General features: G+C 42.8%; 2 protein-coding genes and 2 long non-coding RNA genes across 4 annotated transcripts; 2 read left to right on the forward strand and 2 right to left on the reverse strand.

Moving 5' to 3' along the window:
• Nucleotides 1-340: 340 nt before the first annotated feature.
• Nucleotides 341-2,443, reverse strand: LOC144711504 (uncharacterized). Its single transcript, XR_013583566.1, has 2 exons — nucleotides 2,303-2,443; nucleotides 341-2,221 (listed from the first exon to the last, which is right to left on the reverse strand). It is a non-coding gene; the product is annotated as an uncharacterized LOC144711504 (long non-coding RNA).
• On the forward strand, nucleotides 727-3,196 carry LOC144711503 (RING/FYVE/PHD zinc finger superfamily protein). Its single transcript, XM_078585522.1, has 3 exons — nucleotides 727-1,206; nucleotides 1,279-2,212; nucleotides 2,309-3,196. Exons 1-3 carry the CDS (start codon nucleotides 855-857, stop codon nucleotides 3,144-3,146), a joined length of 2,124 nt encoding a protein of 707 aa, XP_078441648.1. The 5' UTR covers nucleotides 727-854; the 3' UTR covers nucleotides 3,147-3,196.
• Nucleotides 3,197-4,789: 1,593 nt separating this feature from the next.
• Nucleotides 4,790-5,989, reverse strand: LOC144711505 (uncharacterized). Its single transcript, XR_013583567.1, has 2 exons — nucleotides 5,837-5,989; nucleotides 4,790-4,962 (listed from the first exon to the last, which is right to left on the reverse strand). It is a non-coding gene; the product is annotated as an uncharacterized LOC144711505 (long non-coding RNA).
• A 5,189-nt stretch (nucleotides 5,990-11,178) lies between these two features.
• Nucleotides 11,179-15,678, forward strand: LOC144711481 (HhH-GPD base excision DNA repair family protein). Its single transcript, XM_078585495.1, has 7 exons — nucleotides 11,179-11,677; nucleotides 11,760-11,819; nucleotides 12,710-12,826; nucleotides 12,938-13,035; nucleotides 14,137-14,708; nucleotides 14,796-14,902; nucleotides 15,240-15,678. Exons 1-7 carry the CDS (start codon nucleotides 11,318-11,320, stop codon nucleotides 15,327-15,329), a joined length of 1,404 nt encoding a protein of 467 aa, XP_078441621.1. The 5' UTR covers nucleotides 11,179-11,317; the 3' UTR covers nucleotides 15,330-15,678.
• The last annotated feature ends 524 nt before the right edge of the window (nucleotides 15,679-16,202 follow it).

Genomic DNA, 16,202 nt, shown 5'->3' on the forward strand with positions numbered 1-16,202 from the left:
CAACCTCAAAACATACAACATAGTGTGAGCCATTCAGAAAAGTCTACAAAAATGGTGAAGAAACAATCTTTAATTGCAGCAGTGACAAGAGGGTGAAGGGTAGTGAATATCTCCTGTCTAGTCACACATCCCTGATTGCCAATCAGGCCGCATCAGTATCACATCATCCCCAAGGGAGCATTAACCATTTTTTTTTTAACTCATTTATGTCTTGTGAGACCCTCACTGATTGCAATTTAATTATAATTCAAGATACAAATCCTTCAACAATTCCCAAGTCATTGTCATCCAGTCAACCACATAGAGGGTTGGTCGTGCCAAACCAACCTGAACATTCTACTTCCCAAAAAAAGGAGATCATCACATACGACCAAAGTCATAGACAAAAGACCGAGCATTCCAAGCGTCACATCAATCCACGTGACTCACAGGGCATTCATTATCCAAGCCTTAATACTCCCCTCCCTCCCCGCATGTCGGCTTCAATAAAATAAAAAATAAAAAATGAAAAACAAACCGCCTTTCTCCTCTCCCAACCAGATCCCGCCACGTGCCTCCACGTGGCCGGCCCAACCCTGGCTCACCGCCTCCGGGACCCCGACAAAGAGAGGGCCATTTCTGGTATTTCCAAGGGCGAAAAAAAAAACTCAGGATCCCATAAATATCCAGGCTTCCGCTTCCCGCGCGACCCGGATCCATCTATCTAACCACGGTTAAGCTCGTCTCGAAGCGCGCTCCCTCGCCCCGGAAACCCTAGCCCCAACCCGGGTCCGATTTTTTTTCATTTCCCCCCCCCCCTCCCTTCCCCCGCTTTTCCCTCCCATCTCCGCCGGATCTCAGCCCCTTCCGCCGCCATGGTCGTCAACGCCCGACCTCTCAAGCGGACCAAGAAGCGCGTCACCGCCGACCTCCACGACTTCCGCACCTTCCCCCCTCCCGCCGCCGCCGCCGCCGAGAGCGACCCCTTCCGCGCCGCCGTCCGCCGCTTCCTCTCCCGCTACGCGCGCCTCCCGCCGCCCTCCTCCGTCCTCTCCCCCGCCGCCGCGCCGCACCTCCTCACCTGGCGCGTCTCCTTCCGAGTCGACTCGCCCCCCCGCAAGCCCGATCCCGCCTCCCCCTCCTCCCCCTTCGTCCTCGACCTCGACGTCGTCGAGGAGGACGTCGCCCGCTCCAGATCCGTCTACTGCGACCACTGCCGCGTCGTCGGTAAGGCTACCCTCTCTACCCTCTCTCTCCTCTAGTCTATTCTATTCTAATTATTTAAATTTTTTTTTTTAGGGTGGAGCGGGCACCCGGTGTGCGGGAAGCGCTACCACTTCATCATACGCAACGACCTCACCTCCCTAACCCAGTCCGACCAGGCGTGCGTGCGCTGCGGCTCGGCGCTCCAGTTCCTGGACACGCGGTGCGCCACGTGTAACCACGAGATGACGGCGGACGACGTGGAGGACTGGGCTTACCTGCAGCTGGGGGACGCGTCGCACCTGTTGCACGGCGTCGTCCACTCCAACGGCTACGGGCATCTGCTGAGGATCAACGGCCGGGAGGGCGGGTCCCGGGTGCTGACCGGGTCCGACGTGATGGGGTTCTGGGACCGGCTCTGCCGGTCGCTCCGGGTCCGGAAGGTGACGGTCATGGACAAGTCGAAGAAGCACGGGCTGGAGTACCGGCTGCTGCACGCGGTCACCGAGGGGCGGTCCTGGTACGGGAACTGGGGGTACGTGTTCGGCGCGGGGAGCTTCGGGCTGACGGCGGAGGCGTATAAGCGCGCGGCGGACTCTCTCGCGGGGATTCCTCTCTCCGTCTTCTTCTCTCACGCGCGGTCGCGGCGGACGCCGCTGCAGGACACCGTCGCCCTGTACTGCGCGCTGGCGGGCTGCACCGCGCCGGTCCGGACGGTCGGCGAGCTGTTCGCGTTTGTGGTGGGGCTGCTGAGGGAGCCGGGGGGGCCGGCGGAGCCGGCCGGGGTGCTCAGCGCCTGGACCCGGGCCGACGTGGCGCGGGTCGAGGCCGCGATGGTTAAGATCCTGAGGGCCGACTCGGAGCCCGGTCACTGGGTCCCGTGGCGGGCTCTCAAGGGGGCCGTCTTCCGTAAAGCCGAGCCGCCTCTTCTCGTGGACTACTGTCTGCAGGGCCTCGCCGGGAAGCCCGCCGGGGACGGTCGTGCCGTGGCCGCCCGCTGCAATCCCGACACTCGAGCCGTCGAGTTCAGGTGAGGGCCCTGAGATCAAAAAACAACCCATTTTTTTTTAAAGATTAAAAGAAAACCCGATTTTTTTAATTAAGAAGAGAATTAATTAACCTGCAGATTGGAGGCGGCGGGTTTTCCTAGCGAGAGTAGGCCGGACGGGAGCCAAGTGCTGCGGGACCTGAGATTTCTGTACGAGGCGCTATTGAACCCGGGGACGATGCACGAGTACCGGCCGCGGCCGCTGCGGCAGGCGGCGATGGAGTCGGCGATGAGGCTGCTGGACTGCAAGCAGTTCATCAAGGACTACGACGAGCCCCCGGGGGCCACCGCCGGCTCGGCGGCGGTCCGGGTGTGGGTGCAGGCCGAGCTGGACCAGACCGGGTGTGGGAAGCACGCGGTGGCGCCGCCGGCGGAGTTGCTGGTGCTGCCGGCGGCGGCCACGGTGGCGGACCTGAAGGCGGAGGCGGCGCGGGCCTTCCGGGAGACGTATCTGGCCCTGCAGCGGTTCGAGGTGGAGCGGCTGGCGGAGTTCGGGCAGGTGGCGGACCGGACCCCGGTGCGGCTGCTGGTGGGGCCGGAGGGTGCGGTGAGGGTGCGGGGGCGGTGCGGGGGGGATCCGAGTCACCGTCTGGGGCAGTTTAGGATGGAGAGGGGAACGGAGAATTGGACGGTGGACTGCTCCTGCGGGGCCAAGGACGACGACGGGGAGAGGATGATGGCCTGCGACGCGTGCGGGGTGTGGCAGCACACGAGGTGCTCCGGGATAGAGGACGCCGCCGAGGTGCCCTCCAGGTTTGTGTGCCGTAGGTGCTCGGCCCAGAAGCGGCCCACTGGGCCGCCGGGTAAGAGGTGTAAATATTCGAAAAACGAGGGCCTGCCTGGGAGGTGCTCCGCCAACGCGCCGCTCCTCGACGGCGCAGGCGGCGGCTATATACCCCTCACTCAGGTTCAGTGACTCAGCCTGGTGTGCTTTTTTTGGCGATAAGACACGGACTCTTCTTAGAATTGTCTAGTTCTGCCTGATCAAATGATCTTGAACCCTCAGAGGTGCAAGGAAAATATAAAGACTCTGGGTTTACGTAAAAGTAAATAAAAGTACTTTTAAAAATATTTTGCGTGGAAGTAAAACTGCATATTATAAAAAGGCAAAGAAATAAAATTTGTCATTTTTATTTGGGGTAAAGTAATGAATAATAGCATAATTAGAGGTGAAATGGCAAACCCTTAATGCAAGGAAGATGTAAAAAATCATTATTTACGTAAAAGTAAATTAAAGAAATGACCTTCAGCTACATATTGGGTGGAAATAAATTTGTCATTATATCTAGGGTAAAGAAATGAATCAAAGCATAATCAGAGGTGAAATGGCAAACCATTGCAAGGAAGGTATAAAAAATCATTATTCACGTAAAAATAAATAAAAGAAAAGAATTTCAGTAATAAAATTGCGTGGAAGTAAATTTGTCAGTTATATCTAGGGTGAAGTAATGAGTAATAGCATAATAAGAGGTGAAATGGCAACCCATTGCAAGGAAGGTATAAAAAATCATTATTCGCGTAACAATATATTAAAGAAATGAATTTCAGCTATATCTTGCGTGGAAGTAAACTTGTCATTTATATTTAGGGTAAAGAAATGAATCATAGCATAATCAGAGGTGAAATAGCATACCATTGCAAGGAAGGTATAAAAAATCATTATTCACGTAAAAGTAAATTAAAGGAAAGAACTTCCGTTATATCTTGCGTGGAAGTAACTTTGTCATTTATATCTACGGTAAAGAAACGAATAATAGCATAATCAGAGGTGAAATGGCAAACCATTGCAAGGAAAGTATAAAAAAACACTATTCACGTAAAAATAAATAAAAGAAAATAACTTCAGCTATATGTTGCGCGTAAGTAAAAAATCATATTTTAAAAAGGCAAAAAAAGAAAATTTCTCATTTATATCTAGGGTAACAAAATGAATAATAGCATGATCAGAAATTTCAATAAACGGATTTTCAATACATCTTCCACGAACTTTGTAATATGCGAGACTTTGCAAGACCGGAGAAGTATGATGGTGGAGATGCCTAGCTAATTCTTGATAGTTTATTCCTTGAATAAGATCTTAGATAAGATCTAAAACAAAAGGATAGCAAATAGTAATCTTTCTGAGCCACAGATTCAATTCGGATGTCCTGAATCTGAAAAATGATCCGGTTGATTGATTGAATCATGCTAATCAGGCGAATAGACAAAAACTACTCCTGCCTATCGATGCCACCAATAAAAAGAAAATCAATGGAAACTTGAGATAATGGGGTGATAAACCTAAGAATTAATCATTTAACAGATGCACTAGTAAATCATTTCCTGATGGAAAACTAAGAGAAAGATTATTCTATCAGGAGAATAGTAATAGATGGAAAACTAAAGACATTTCAGCTGTTGGCACATGACTCGGGGATAACAATACAAGATAAATGCGCCATAACATAACTTGGGCATTTTACTTGATGACAAATGATACTTATCTTACTATGAAACACTCGTCTTATTGTTGTTCTAAGAATGATAATTACTTTCTTAGAGGAGAATGACAAACACGAATCATACAAACATCTTCCATTCAGTAAAGGACGGGTACAAATTTATAAGAGAATCCAGGAACGGAAAGAAGAAATTAAAAGGAATGTAATACAGATGCAACGAATCAAAGAACCATTGATCGGCGTGGGTCACTGAATCGAATGAGAAAGTCATGTCAAATCGGCAACCGACATCTGCATCGGAGTTCAACATGCAGGGCATAATCAAGAACTTGGTGATTTGACGTTTCCCTAAAAGAGAATCCTAATTTTCAAGTTTCTTCTTTAGAAACCGGAAATCTCGCACCTTAAATCAAACCTAATTCAAAGCAATTCTGTGATAATTGAATGAAAACGTTGAACAAAATATTAAGAGAACCCACATCATTCTCATAACACGACAGTAATCGAAACATTGTAATCTACAATGAACGGGTAAACAACCACGACAATCGAAGTTATAAACAGCGCAAACATCCAAAATGCAGAGCTTTTCCAATTAAAAACTCTGAAGAAACATCAAACCGCACAAGAAGCAATCAAGAATACCGCGAATTGTACAATGAAAAAGGAACACGGCGAACACTGTCTCAAGGAAATCCTAGTAATTCTCATAATCCAACAGTAACCGAAACAAAGTGCGCATGGACGCCAACAATTACAGCGTAAAAAATAGGCACAATCCAAGATACGAACAACATATTCATCCAAACGCACAACTTTCCCCTAGAGAAACTCCAAAGAAACATCAAAATGCACAAGAAACAATCAAGAATACAGCGAATTCCACAAGATAAAAGGAACACGGCGAACAAAACCTCGAGAAAATCCTCGTCATTCTCATAATCCAACGGTAACAAAAACAAGGCGAGCATGTACTCCAACAACAACCGCGTCAAAAATCGGCACAATCCAAGACACAAACAACATATGCATCCAAACGCACAACTTTCCCCAAGAGAAAAACCGAAAAAACATCAAAATGCACAAGAAACAATCAAGAATACAGCGAATTGCACGAGAAAAAAGGCGAATGAAGAGATAAATCCGCGGAAAAGAGAGGCGCCACCTTCCGAAGTAGAACATCCGTAGAAGGATTGTACATTCATCCGTAGCCAGAGCTGCGCAATCAAAGGATCAAGCCAAGCCCTAGATGGAGTCAATTCGTTCAACAGGTGCAGCAAAGCCCCGTGCCATCTGTACAGGTCGTGATGAGATTTGCCAGTACAAACCGTGCGGCGTCGTCAAACACGGTATTTATACTTATCAATGACGAGTTTCTTGGCCTTATTGGGCCAAATATCGGCCCGTTTGTCTAGGCCCATGAATTTTCGCGCCGTACGGGGACGGACGGAACGTTGATTCAATCAGTAAGCCGTCACAGAGTCCGCACTCCCGTTCCGTTTCCGTCCGATTGTCGGAAGTAATGGATGACATATCGCTTGTTCTCAATCCGTCAACCGTTTCGTCCATTCTGGCATCTATCCCTTGGTGTTACTGATGACGGATGACGGGACGAAAAAATTCTTTATGACAGACAACAGAAGACTGATATGACGGATATGATGGACAGATGACGAAGAGCGAAAGAGAAAGAGAACAATAGAAGGGGAGAAAGACTTAGAGAATGGGTATGATTATAGTTCCGGATCGTCGGGGATGTGGATGATGGACGGGAATGGGTGGAAGATCATCCGGTCCGACATCCGGTGATTTCAAATTCGTCCAAACTGTCTTGTCCAGGGATTTGTCCATTAAATAAAAAAATTGTCCGCGTCTCGAATTTGCCAGTTTTGACCCGTCGGGAGAAAACCCATCCCGTCCTTCGTCCCGGACGAAGACAAATCACATTTTAAATTTTTATATACTTTTCTAAGCTTTTATGGACATATGGAGGAGAGAGAAAGCAGAGGGACATATGTACAATTACTTTTGGGCGGCGTCAGTTTGAGTGCGAGAAAAAAAGCAGGGACTTTGATGCAAAGTGTCAATGAATTGATTAAGTGATGCCACGTGGCAAGATCTCAACCGTCGCAAGCGAATCCGACAGATTTTCGTCCATCCCTTGCTGTCCATTGTCCGAGATAGGAAAACCAGCCTATTCGTTTGTCCCAGAACGAATTTCCATTCTGCTTTTAATCCAATATCGCGACAAAAAAACTGTCACGTCCCGACAGCTGCGACAGTTGTGGCAACAGCAGCAACAACCTATGACTGAAATGAAGTGAGACGGGGTGAGCTTGAGAGAGGGGGTGTCATTTCTGTAATCTACATCATTTTGGTCATTTCCATCATAGGTCCCATTCTTTATCATGGACTGACGACAGCATGGAGATGATGAATAAATACATATGGGTGACAGTCAAGGCAAACAGTGAATGGATGAACGGATGACTGAATGGACAGCTATTTGGACCCATACTCTCTTTATGTACTTGTGATCTATCATCTACCCCTACTTTTGTTCAGTTTATGTCCCGAGGTTGGGACTGGATGTATGATTGCATGGACAAGACAGATGATGTATCATCATCCGTCCATGAGTAGGACGGGGGTACGGCAGTGGGCCAATCTGTCAGTACCGCGGTTTATATTTAACAAAAATATTTGGAAAAAAAATCCAGAAATGTTTACATTTGGGAATAGTGGACCTACTGTTTTGCCCTACAAGAGGTATGTGGCGCATATTATCCATCCCACATTTGTGTGCGTTGAACACGACAAACCAGAATTCTATTCTGCTAGAAATAAAAGTGCATTGCAATGAACTGGCTCATTTATACTTTGAATCATAATCACCTTATATAACCATAATAATTAGTAGTTATATGAGATGAATGACGTGGAATTTGGTAGGAGTCACAATTTATGTATACAATGTTCTAGTTGAACATTGAAAACAAAACATTTTACTTATCTTACCTAGGTTAGTGTTTATTTGAATTTTTAACGTAGTGATCTATTAGCTTCACCTCACGAGTGTGATGATGGAGGACATAGGAGTTTCTTCAGATGATAAGCGGAGAACTTCCAAGGAATTCATAAATATTGCCATGTTCGTGGTTCAAAGTCATCAAGAGTGGTAAAATGCTCCACATCTGGAAACGTTTGACATATCAACTTTATATGATTTTAGTGCGGTTGGAACGCCAACTCTGACACAAATCATATCAATGCAATACTTTCTTTTTGATATATTTATGCTCTTGAATGTGAGACTTTTGAAAGCATATGATGTGGGCAGAAGAATCCCCGAGCCAAAGGAAACGTTTTGGAAACTATTCCTTTGTCATGATTGACATAACTAGGTGGGCTGCAGTGTTATTTTTCATGTGATGCCTACTGATATGAAGTTGACTATTGGGGTTTATGTGGTGTGATAATGAATGGTGTCATATACTTTTACCTACAACTCCATTCCTTTTACCTACAACCCATCTTACATTCACTATAATTTGAGCACATCATGTGACACTTTATGCACTTTATAAAAATATTAAATCTCAAGCCTTGAATTTTATCGTTGAAAGAGAGTGAGATTAAAGTAAGAATATTAAAATTAAATGAACGAGATTTCAGGAGTAAAAAAGATGCATTAGTTTCGGCAATAGGCGCGAGAGTATAACTATCGTCATAAGGAGAAAATGTATAGTAACTAACTCGTTTTTGTTGATTATAGATAATATACTCATATAAATGGCCATATACTCATAAAAATTATTATCAATAATAAAACCAATGGCTTATCAAAAGTCATAATCATCCATGTGATTTTTTCGTTCGTTCCATTATACAAAAACCAACTTAATATTTCACTGAGAATTTTGACTTTGTATGGAAAAAAATTATGAAACTTACCCCTCTGAAAGAATTACCTCAGTATTTTACGTTTGATCATCAACAAGTCAGAAATGGAAGAACCTTGAATGGCCTAGATCACCCATGACTTCTACGCCATTGTTATGAAATTATAGTTGTAGAGTTTGCGGGGTTAAAATGATAAACATTTATCACGTAAATATTTATATTTATTTTTATAGAAGTAAAACAATAATAAATTTTATCGCCATGGAGAACATAGAAGCATACCATAAAATACAATATAAAATGCAAGTATAACAATGATTATGATATGTGAAAAAAAAGGATTATCTCTCAAAGTCAAGTGAATACCATGTTTCACCCTTGGTTGACAAAATCAATGGAGATAAGGTGACACATAATATAAGCTACTTGTATGTTTTCAGATATTCATGAACATAGAATTATGTGGTCTTAAATGGATTAATACACGTTAATATAATATATCACGAATTTAAAGGATTATAACATCTACTTCTCTAATTTTTTATTGTTTATAATAAAAGCCAGCATCACTGTCATCATCATATGCCCAGTGCATCCCATAATTGTCACTGTTATCATTAACCAACAAGGTGCCATCATTTATGTGACTGTCAACTCTCCAGATTTATTGTCAACCATCACTTCTGATGGGTTATGTGCCTTGGTTCGTCCATGGAAACACGATTCCATGGATATGGAAGTGTGGTAATCATTTCATGTCGATTTTTAAAATAAAGCATCGAATGTACCTTGTGGGGAACTTGTTCCACCCTTGACTTTGTTGCTTTGAGATCGTTTTGAAGCCGTTCACGCGTCCAACCATAAGAAGTATCCACACGATCATGCAACGCTTGGATATCCACGTCATCTTCTTAAAATCTTCATAAAAATCTCGAAAATTTTCTCACCATGAAGACACTCTCCTCGAATGAGTGGAAAAGAGAGTGGAGAAAGGAGGGGTTCTCAAATCTGACTGGCTTGGGTGCATGAAATGAATGTCCCTTCCCTATTTATTTTTTTCTTAAATTTTTTAAAAAACCCTACAGAGTAAAATATATCAACTGATGCCCTTATGACCTTATGCGTGTGACCTCTAGGCCCATGTAGTCATTCTAGTTAATAACGTTAGTGGCCCAATAATAATTATTGGTCAACCTTATTAATTAACTATATCAACATATAGATTAATTAAATAAGGATTGAATTAACCCAATCGAAAGTTTAATTTTCCAGTCCGTAGGGTGTCAAGCTAAACCTCGTGCTCTAGAAGATACCGAGTAGTGTTTGAACTCTCTCATGGAACCTTTACCATCATTGGTTAATGTATGTGTATAATCCATCATCTGCGCGAGACTCTTGAACGACTAAGGGTATGGTTTATCGTCAAGCCCTACTCAGGAATTTTCTGCATTGTCTTCCTTGAGTCAATCTCCTTTTATACCAAAGGCGGATGATCCCGTCTTGATCACTCAACCATCTCCATGAGCTTCTTACTTCATCCGAGCTATGACTTGTTTGAATCCTATGATTTGGGGCTCATAGGTTGTAGTCAAAATGCAATCGTCCATTCACAAGATTTCCTTGGTGTCTCAGGTCCGTGGATCACTTATAAAATTGTGGCAGAAATCAACTTGTTTGACATTTAGGTATAATACCATTCAGGAATTCGTACAGATCAATTCACTGAACTCTTTCTCCAAAGTTCACCCACTATCTGTCCTCAGTGTCGTCGCCACACTAATAGCCACATGATCAGATACTTATCGTATAAGTAGGATCATCTAGTGCTATTCTATCCGGATAATTCGATGTCTGTTTCGATTATCCATCGAATATGGGTATTTAGAATACATGTTTAAAAACTAGTGATCACTGTATTATGATCTCATCATAATTCATTACGTTATTGCACGTATTAATGGACTTCATTATGAACATCGCATTGGGATAATAATGAACATAAATATTTTATTCAATGAACTTAAATAAACATGGTGGTGTGATTGGCTTGATGGACACATAGTATCCATCAACTTCTTCTTACCCAATTAATGTGAAATGCAATCTATAATCTGTTTTTATTCAACCTTGATTGCCATGCGGCAACCACTGGTTCGATATAGTATCACAATTTTTGAAGCTCCCTAATATATTTTTTTTCCAATTTTCAATTGTTTATAAAAAAAGGCTGGCACTACTATGATCATCATATGCCCAGTGCATCCCATAATTATCACTGTTCCTATTAACCAACAAGGTGTCATCATTATTGCGACCATTAATTCACCGGATTTATCATCAACCGTCACTTCTTCGTTCTGTGACTGGTTTAGGCGAGCCCTAATCAACGTTAACTGCAATCTATAAATAGTCGATTGATTGGCTAATTGATTGCCACGTGGCTGCCAATGATTGGATACATTGCCATTCCTTCAATGGGCCAGTTAGAGCTAATAAGTTGATCCATTCAGTGGCCCATTGGGCCCAATTATGATCTAACCAATGAGATCCATAAAATACTTCGGACAGATCCGATCCGATCCGATCGTCGAACCCGTTGATCGAATAACTTGTTCAAATGAATAAGAAGATCGAAAGAACGCATCTTTTTCGCGCGCATCGCGGTTCAAATCACGACCCATCAAATTCCCATCAATAAATCAAGCAAAAATCGGAGTTTTCCACCTTCTAAACTAATACCCAGATGCTGAAAAACCCGCAGATTCTCGTTCCAACTCGAATGGGGGAGAAGAGGAAGAACAGGCGGGCAGGAAGACAAGTGCAGAAGCCCAATCAACAAGGAATTTCATCGGACGTCGAAGATTTCTCTTCGGGAGAAATTTCCAAGGCGAGGGCCGCGCTCCTTCAATGGTACGACGCCAACCAGCGAACTCTGCCATGGCGGACGGCAGCGCGCTGCGGCAGCGATGGAAACCGCGCTTACGCCGTGTGGGTATCTGAGATAATGCTTCAGCAGACGCAGGTTTCTACCGTGATCGATTACTACAACAGATGGATGAACAAGTGGCCCACCGTTCAGGATCTTGCTGCGGCGACGATCGATGTGAGGGATTCTTTGATGCCGATTATTTGCTGATTTTGGGTTTGCCCGTTTTGAAATTCTTTGGTGGGTTTGTGATTTTCAGGAGGTGAATGATCTCTGGGCTGGCTTGGGTTACTATCGCAGGGCTCGCTTCCTTTTAGAGGTCCTCTTTCTCTCTATCTTTCTATCTATCAATCCATCCATCCATCCATCTATATATCAGTACATGCATCCATCTATCTATCTATCTATCTATCTATCTATTTATAAATCCGTCCATCTGTCCACCAAATCCATTTATCTTCTATCAATCCATCCATCCATATCTATCTATATATCAATCAAGCTATCCATCTAATCCATCTATCCATCTATCTATCTATGTGTCAATCCATCCATCCATCCATTTATCTATCAATCTATCCACCCATCCATCTATCTATCTATCAATCCATCCATCCATCTATCTATCAATCTATCTATCAATCTATCTATCCACCAATCTATCCACCCATCCATCTATCCATCTATCTATTTATCAATCCATCCATCTATCTATCTAATTCTGTCCAACTATCCAATCTATCTATCTATCTATCTCCATGTTATTCAATCATGACGAATCTCACAGTTGCGTTCTGGGTATTCCAGTGAAATTCTACCTCCCAGGGAGGAAGGAAGAATCTCTGTCTGTCCGTCTGGCTCTCTATAGATACATCTTCGAATCTATCTCCATAGTATTCAGTTGTGACGAATCCTTCTGTTTCTTTTTGGGCATCCCAATGAAATTTCATCTCCCTGAGGAGAAGGAAGAAACTTTCTCTCTCTCTCTCTCTATCCATCTATCTATCTACCCATATGTATATTCCAGTGAAAGTCCACCACCTGGAGAAGGAAGAAACTGTCTCTGTCTCTCTCTATCCACCTTTCTATCTATTTATCTACCAATCTATATAGTTCAGTTAAAATTCTAACTTCTAGAGAAGAAATAATCTCTCTCTCTCTCTCTCTCTCTCTCTCTCTCTCGCTTGGTCTCTCATTGTTTCAGTCCAGGGAGCGAAAGCAATTGTGGAGGCAGGTGAGTTTCCAAAGTCAGCTGCCGATCTCCGGAAAGTGAAAGGGATAGGAGAGTATACGGCAGGAGCCATCGCTTCAATAGCGTTCACTGAGGTCTGGATGGCAGAGTATATTTTAGAAAAATTTCTATATGATTTTCTTAAGTTGGGATAATTTTGTGGGAATAACTGCTGTCTCTTTTTATTCCTTTTTTTTAAATTAAAGGCGGTTCCAGTGGTGGATGGGAACGTAATCAGGGTCATCTCCAGGTTGAAGGCTATCTCCTCAAACCCTAAAGAATCTGCGACCACGAAGAGCATCTGGTATGCTGTATGATTTATTCCTGATCCTCACAAAGCCATTCCTAGATTAGATTAGATAAAGTGGGAATTCATCAGTATCAGAGCTGTTTGATTTCATGATAATTCTAGTACATTATTCCCTGAAAGTGTATTACTTTGATGGGATCGTCTGTCACCAGGTTTTTGGATGGTTTTCTGTACAAGCCAAAGGGGTTCCCCTTTGGCTTGTAGTAGGCTCATTCGCTGACCGTCCTAATCTTCTTGACAGCTGATTTGTCATAATTTCTGTGATTACTACAACTATTTTGACCCATTTCTCTTAGGATTGCTTATTAAAGATGAGGATTACTATGGATGAATCATGACATCCTCATCATTGTCCGGTTTCCCAGAGTCATTCTCATTGTCAGACCATCATTCATCGGTTGATGAAGGATCATCATTGTCATCTTCATCCATTTCGAGGAGCAATCATTATCATTGTCACCATCATTGTTCAGTTGATAACAAATCATTCATCCTCATCTTTTTTAAGAGTCATTATAATCCGTGTTGTCTGTTATCCATCAGTTACCGAGCTAACATGGGGCCTTTAATGTTATCATCATCATTATCATCCAGTTTCAAGAATCGTCATCCAGTCATACCGAATAAAAAGAATTCATCATCTGTCATCCAGTTTCCAAGTGCCATCATCTTCATCTGTTCGTTAAAGAATTCATCATCGTCGTCCAGTTTCCAAGTGTTATCATCTTCGTCCGTTCGTTAAAGAGTTCATCATTCGTTAAAATTTTCATTGTCATTGTCAATGTCAATTTATCCTATCATCATATTGATCATTCATCATCGCCTGCCTACCTTAATTTGAGAAAATCTAGCTATTTTTACTGGTAGTTCCCCCAGGGTGAGAAAAGGAGGCTAATTCTCATGCCAGATGGCTTAATTCTCATGAAAATTTATGCTAGGCAACTGCTAGAGAACAAACAGTCATACTGTCGATTTTATCATTTCTGGAAAAAAGGAAAATTCTTGTTTTTCTTCCGATCAGTCCCAACCCGTAAGCTGTTTCTCACCAATTTACGATTATTTTATACCAAATTCATTGAAAGTTAAATCTTTCAGGAGGCTTGCTGGTCAACTAGTTGACCCACATAGGCCAGGGGACTTCAATCAAGCTCTAATGGAGCTTGGGGCGACCCTCTGCAGTCGGAGCAGCCCCAACTGTTCTTCCTGCCCAGTATCTGATCAGTGCCTAGCCCTTTCTCTATCTAAGAAATTTGAATCTGCAGAGGTTACTGATTACCCAAAAAAGGCCATAAAACCCAAGCAAAGGCAGGATTTCGCCGCAGTGTGCGTTCTAGAAATTGTTAAAGACTCAGACAGACGGGCGATAGAGAGCAAAAACTACAAAAATCTGAAGGCCAACAACTATGAGAAATCTCTTGTCCTTCTTAAAAGGCCATCAGAAGGTCTTTTGGCTGGTCTGTGGGAGTTTCCAATGGTCCTCGTGTCTGAGGGTGATGACCAAGACGCTAGACGAGAAGCCGTTGACCAATATCTGAGCAAGTCGTTGGGTCTTTCTTCGGCTGTTGACTTTGTTCCCATATTTAGGGCTGACGTGGGCGAGTGCGTTCATATTTTCAGTCATATTCGGCTTCACATGCATGTGGAGCTGCTTGTTATATCCATTAAAGGTTTGGGATAATTATAACTCTGGGAGAAATCATAGTTTTATTTAAATGATTCTGCATTGACTTAGTCCAACAATTATCGCCCTCTAGGTGGACCGGATACACTGGAGGAGAAAGGGTGTCTAGACTTGAATACCTGCAAGATTGTAGACGATGATTCTATAAGGAGCATGGGGTTGACCTCTGGAGTTAGAAAGGTGAGTTGCCAAATAGTTAACATCATAGTTTTTTTAATCTCAATAGTAGAATGTCTGGGGGGATCTGTATATGGCAGGAGTTCTTCTCTCTTTTTTCTTCGTTATTTTCGTCACCTTTATCTCAAATATAAGGGGGAACTGACTTTGATAACCAACATTTTCAATATGGAGATTTCGTGGGTTTTCTATTGCAGATTTGTATTTGTGCCGCTTAGTTTAGATTAAGGATTGGATTTACTAATTTTCTGGCTGTTTAGGTGAGCATATTTTGATGAAAATAGAAAAAAAAAAAGATTCTTCATCTTATACTTGCATTATTTTTGCTTCCTTTTTTCAGGTTTATACCATGGTTAAGAGTTTTAAGCAGAAAACTCTGCCATTTCTTGCTGTGGATGGGAAAGTAATGAGGACAAATGGGGGATTATGACGTTGTCCTCATTATTATGGAGAACACATCCGTAAAACCCACATCAAATCCATCAATTGACAACTTTTTGAGATACACATCCATGATTGAGCTACCTTCAGTTGAGGTTGATCTCTTGTGCCATCATTGGTTTTTAGCCGGTTATAAGAGGCTCCTTGAGGGAAGCAAAAAATTGTTTTGAAATCACTCAGAAATTGCTCTTGGGTCAACAGAAAGAGATTTTTTGTATTTTTTGTGGGAATTTTTTGGAACCATGAGTTTGGCCCAGGGAACCAAAGATGTGAAATGCGAGTCAAACATGTACAATTTTTTCTTCTTTGATGGAGATAAGTTTTATGTTGCTTCTCAATTGGTTGTTTTTCCATGAGAAATAGTACTTATGCTGATTGGATAATATTGCAATGGAAGCATACTGGAATCCCTCTTCTGGATCTTTGCAGCGGAGACTGGTTATTCTTATGCGGATGGGGGTTGGAGGTTCTCACTTGCTGCAAGATCCAGGGACCACAACCTATATAAAGAGATCCCATATGGGGCATGTCATACTACAAAACTACCAATCATTATGTATAACTGACTCAGTCTCTACGCACATTTGCACCCATTTCCCTATGAATAATTCATTACTCCCATTCTTTATAAAATCACTCCAATGAGTTATTTTAACCATGTAATAACCAATAATGTACCATCCTACATGTGATAACCCATATATTCACATATTGGATCTTATGAAACAACCAAGGTGGAGTAAATTAGTTTACTTTAGGATTTTAACTTAGATTATCATGTTTATTAAGATATTTGGCCTATGGCTTTAGAGTAAATGGATAATTCAGGATTAATATATATATAATTCAGAATAAGATTTAA

The sequence above is a fragment of the Wolffia australiana genome, chromosome 13, assembly GCF_029677425.1.
Source record: "Wolffia australiana isolate 7733 chromosome 13, ASM2967742v1".
Classification (NCBI taxonomy): Eukaryota; Viridiplantae; Streptophyta; class Magnoliopsida; order Alismatales; family Araceae; genus Wolffia; species Wolffia australiana.

Excerpts from the sequence above, each read along its gene's own strand:
- LOC144711503 (XM_078585522.1), top strand. The coding sequence starts at position 855 with ATGGTCGTCAACGCCCGACCTCTCAAGCGGACCAAGAAGCGCGTCACC. Across the intron at positions 1,207-1,278 it reads CGACCACTGCCGCGTCGTCG|GGTGGAGCGGGCACCCGGTG; the intron begins GTAAGGCTACCC and ends TTTTTTTTTTAG. Across the intron at positions 2,213-2,308 it reads ACTCGAGCCGTCGAGTTCAG|ATTGGAGGCGGCGGGTTTTC; the intron begins GTGAGGGCCCTG and ends ATTAACCTGCAG.
- LOC144711481 (XM_078585495.1), top strand. The coding sequence starts at position 11,318 with ATGCTGAAAAACCCGCAGATTCTCGTTCCAACTCGAATGGGGGAGAAG. Across the intron at positions 13,036-14,136 it reads GCGACCACGAAGAGCATCTG|GAGGCTTGCTGGTCAACTAG; the intron begins GTATGCTGTATG and ends TAAATCTTTCAG. Across the intron at positions 14,709-14,795 it reads GCTTGTTATATCCATTAAAG|GTGGACCGGATACACTGGAG; the intron begins GTTTGGGATAAT and ends ATCGCCCTCTAG.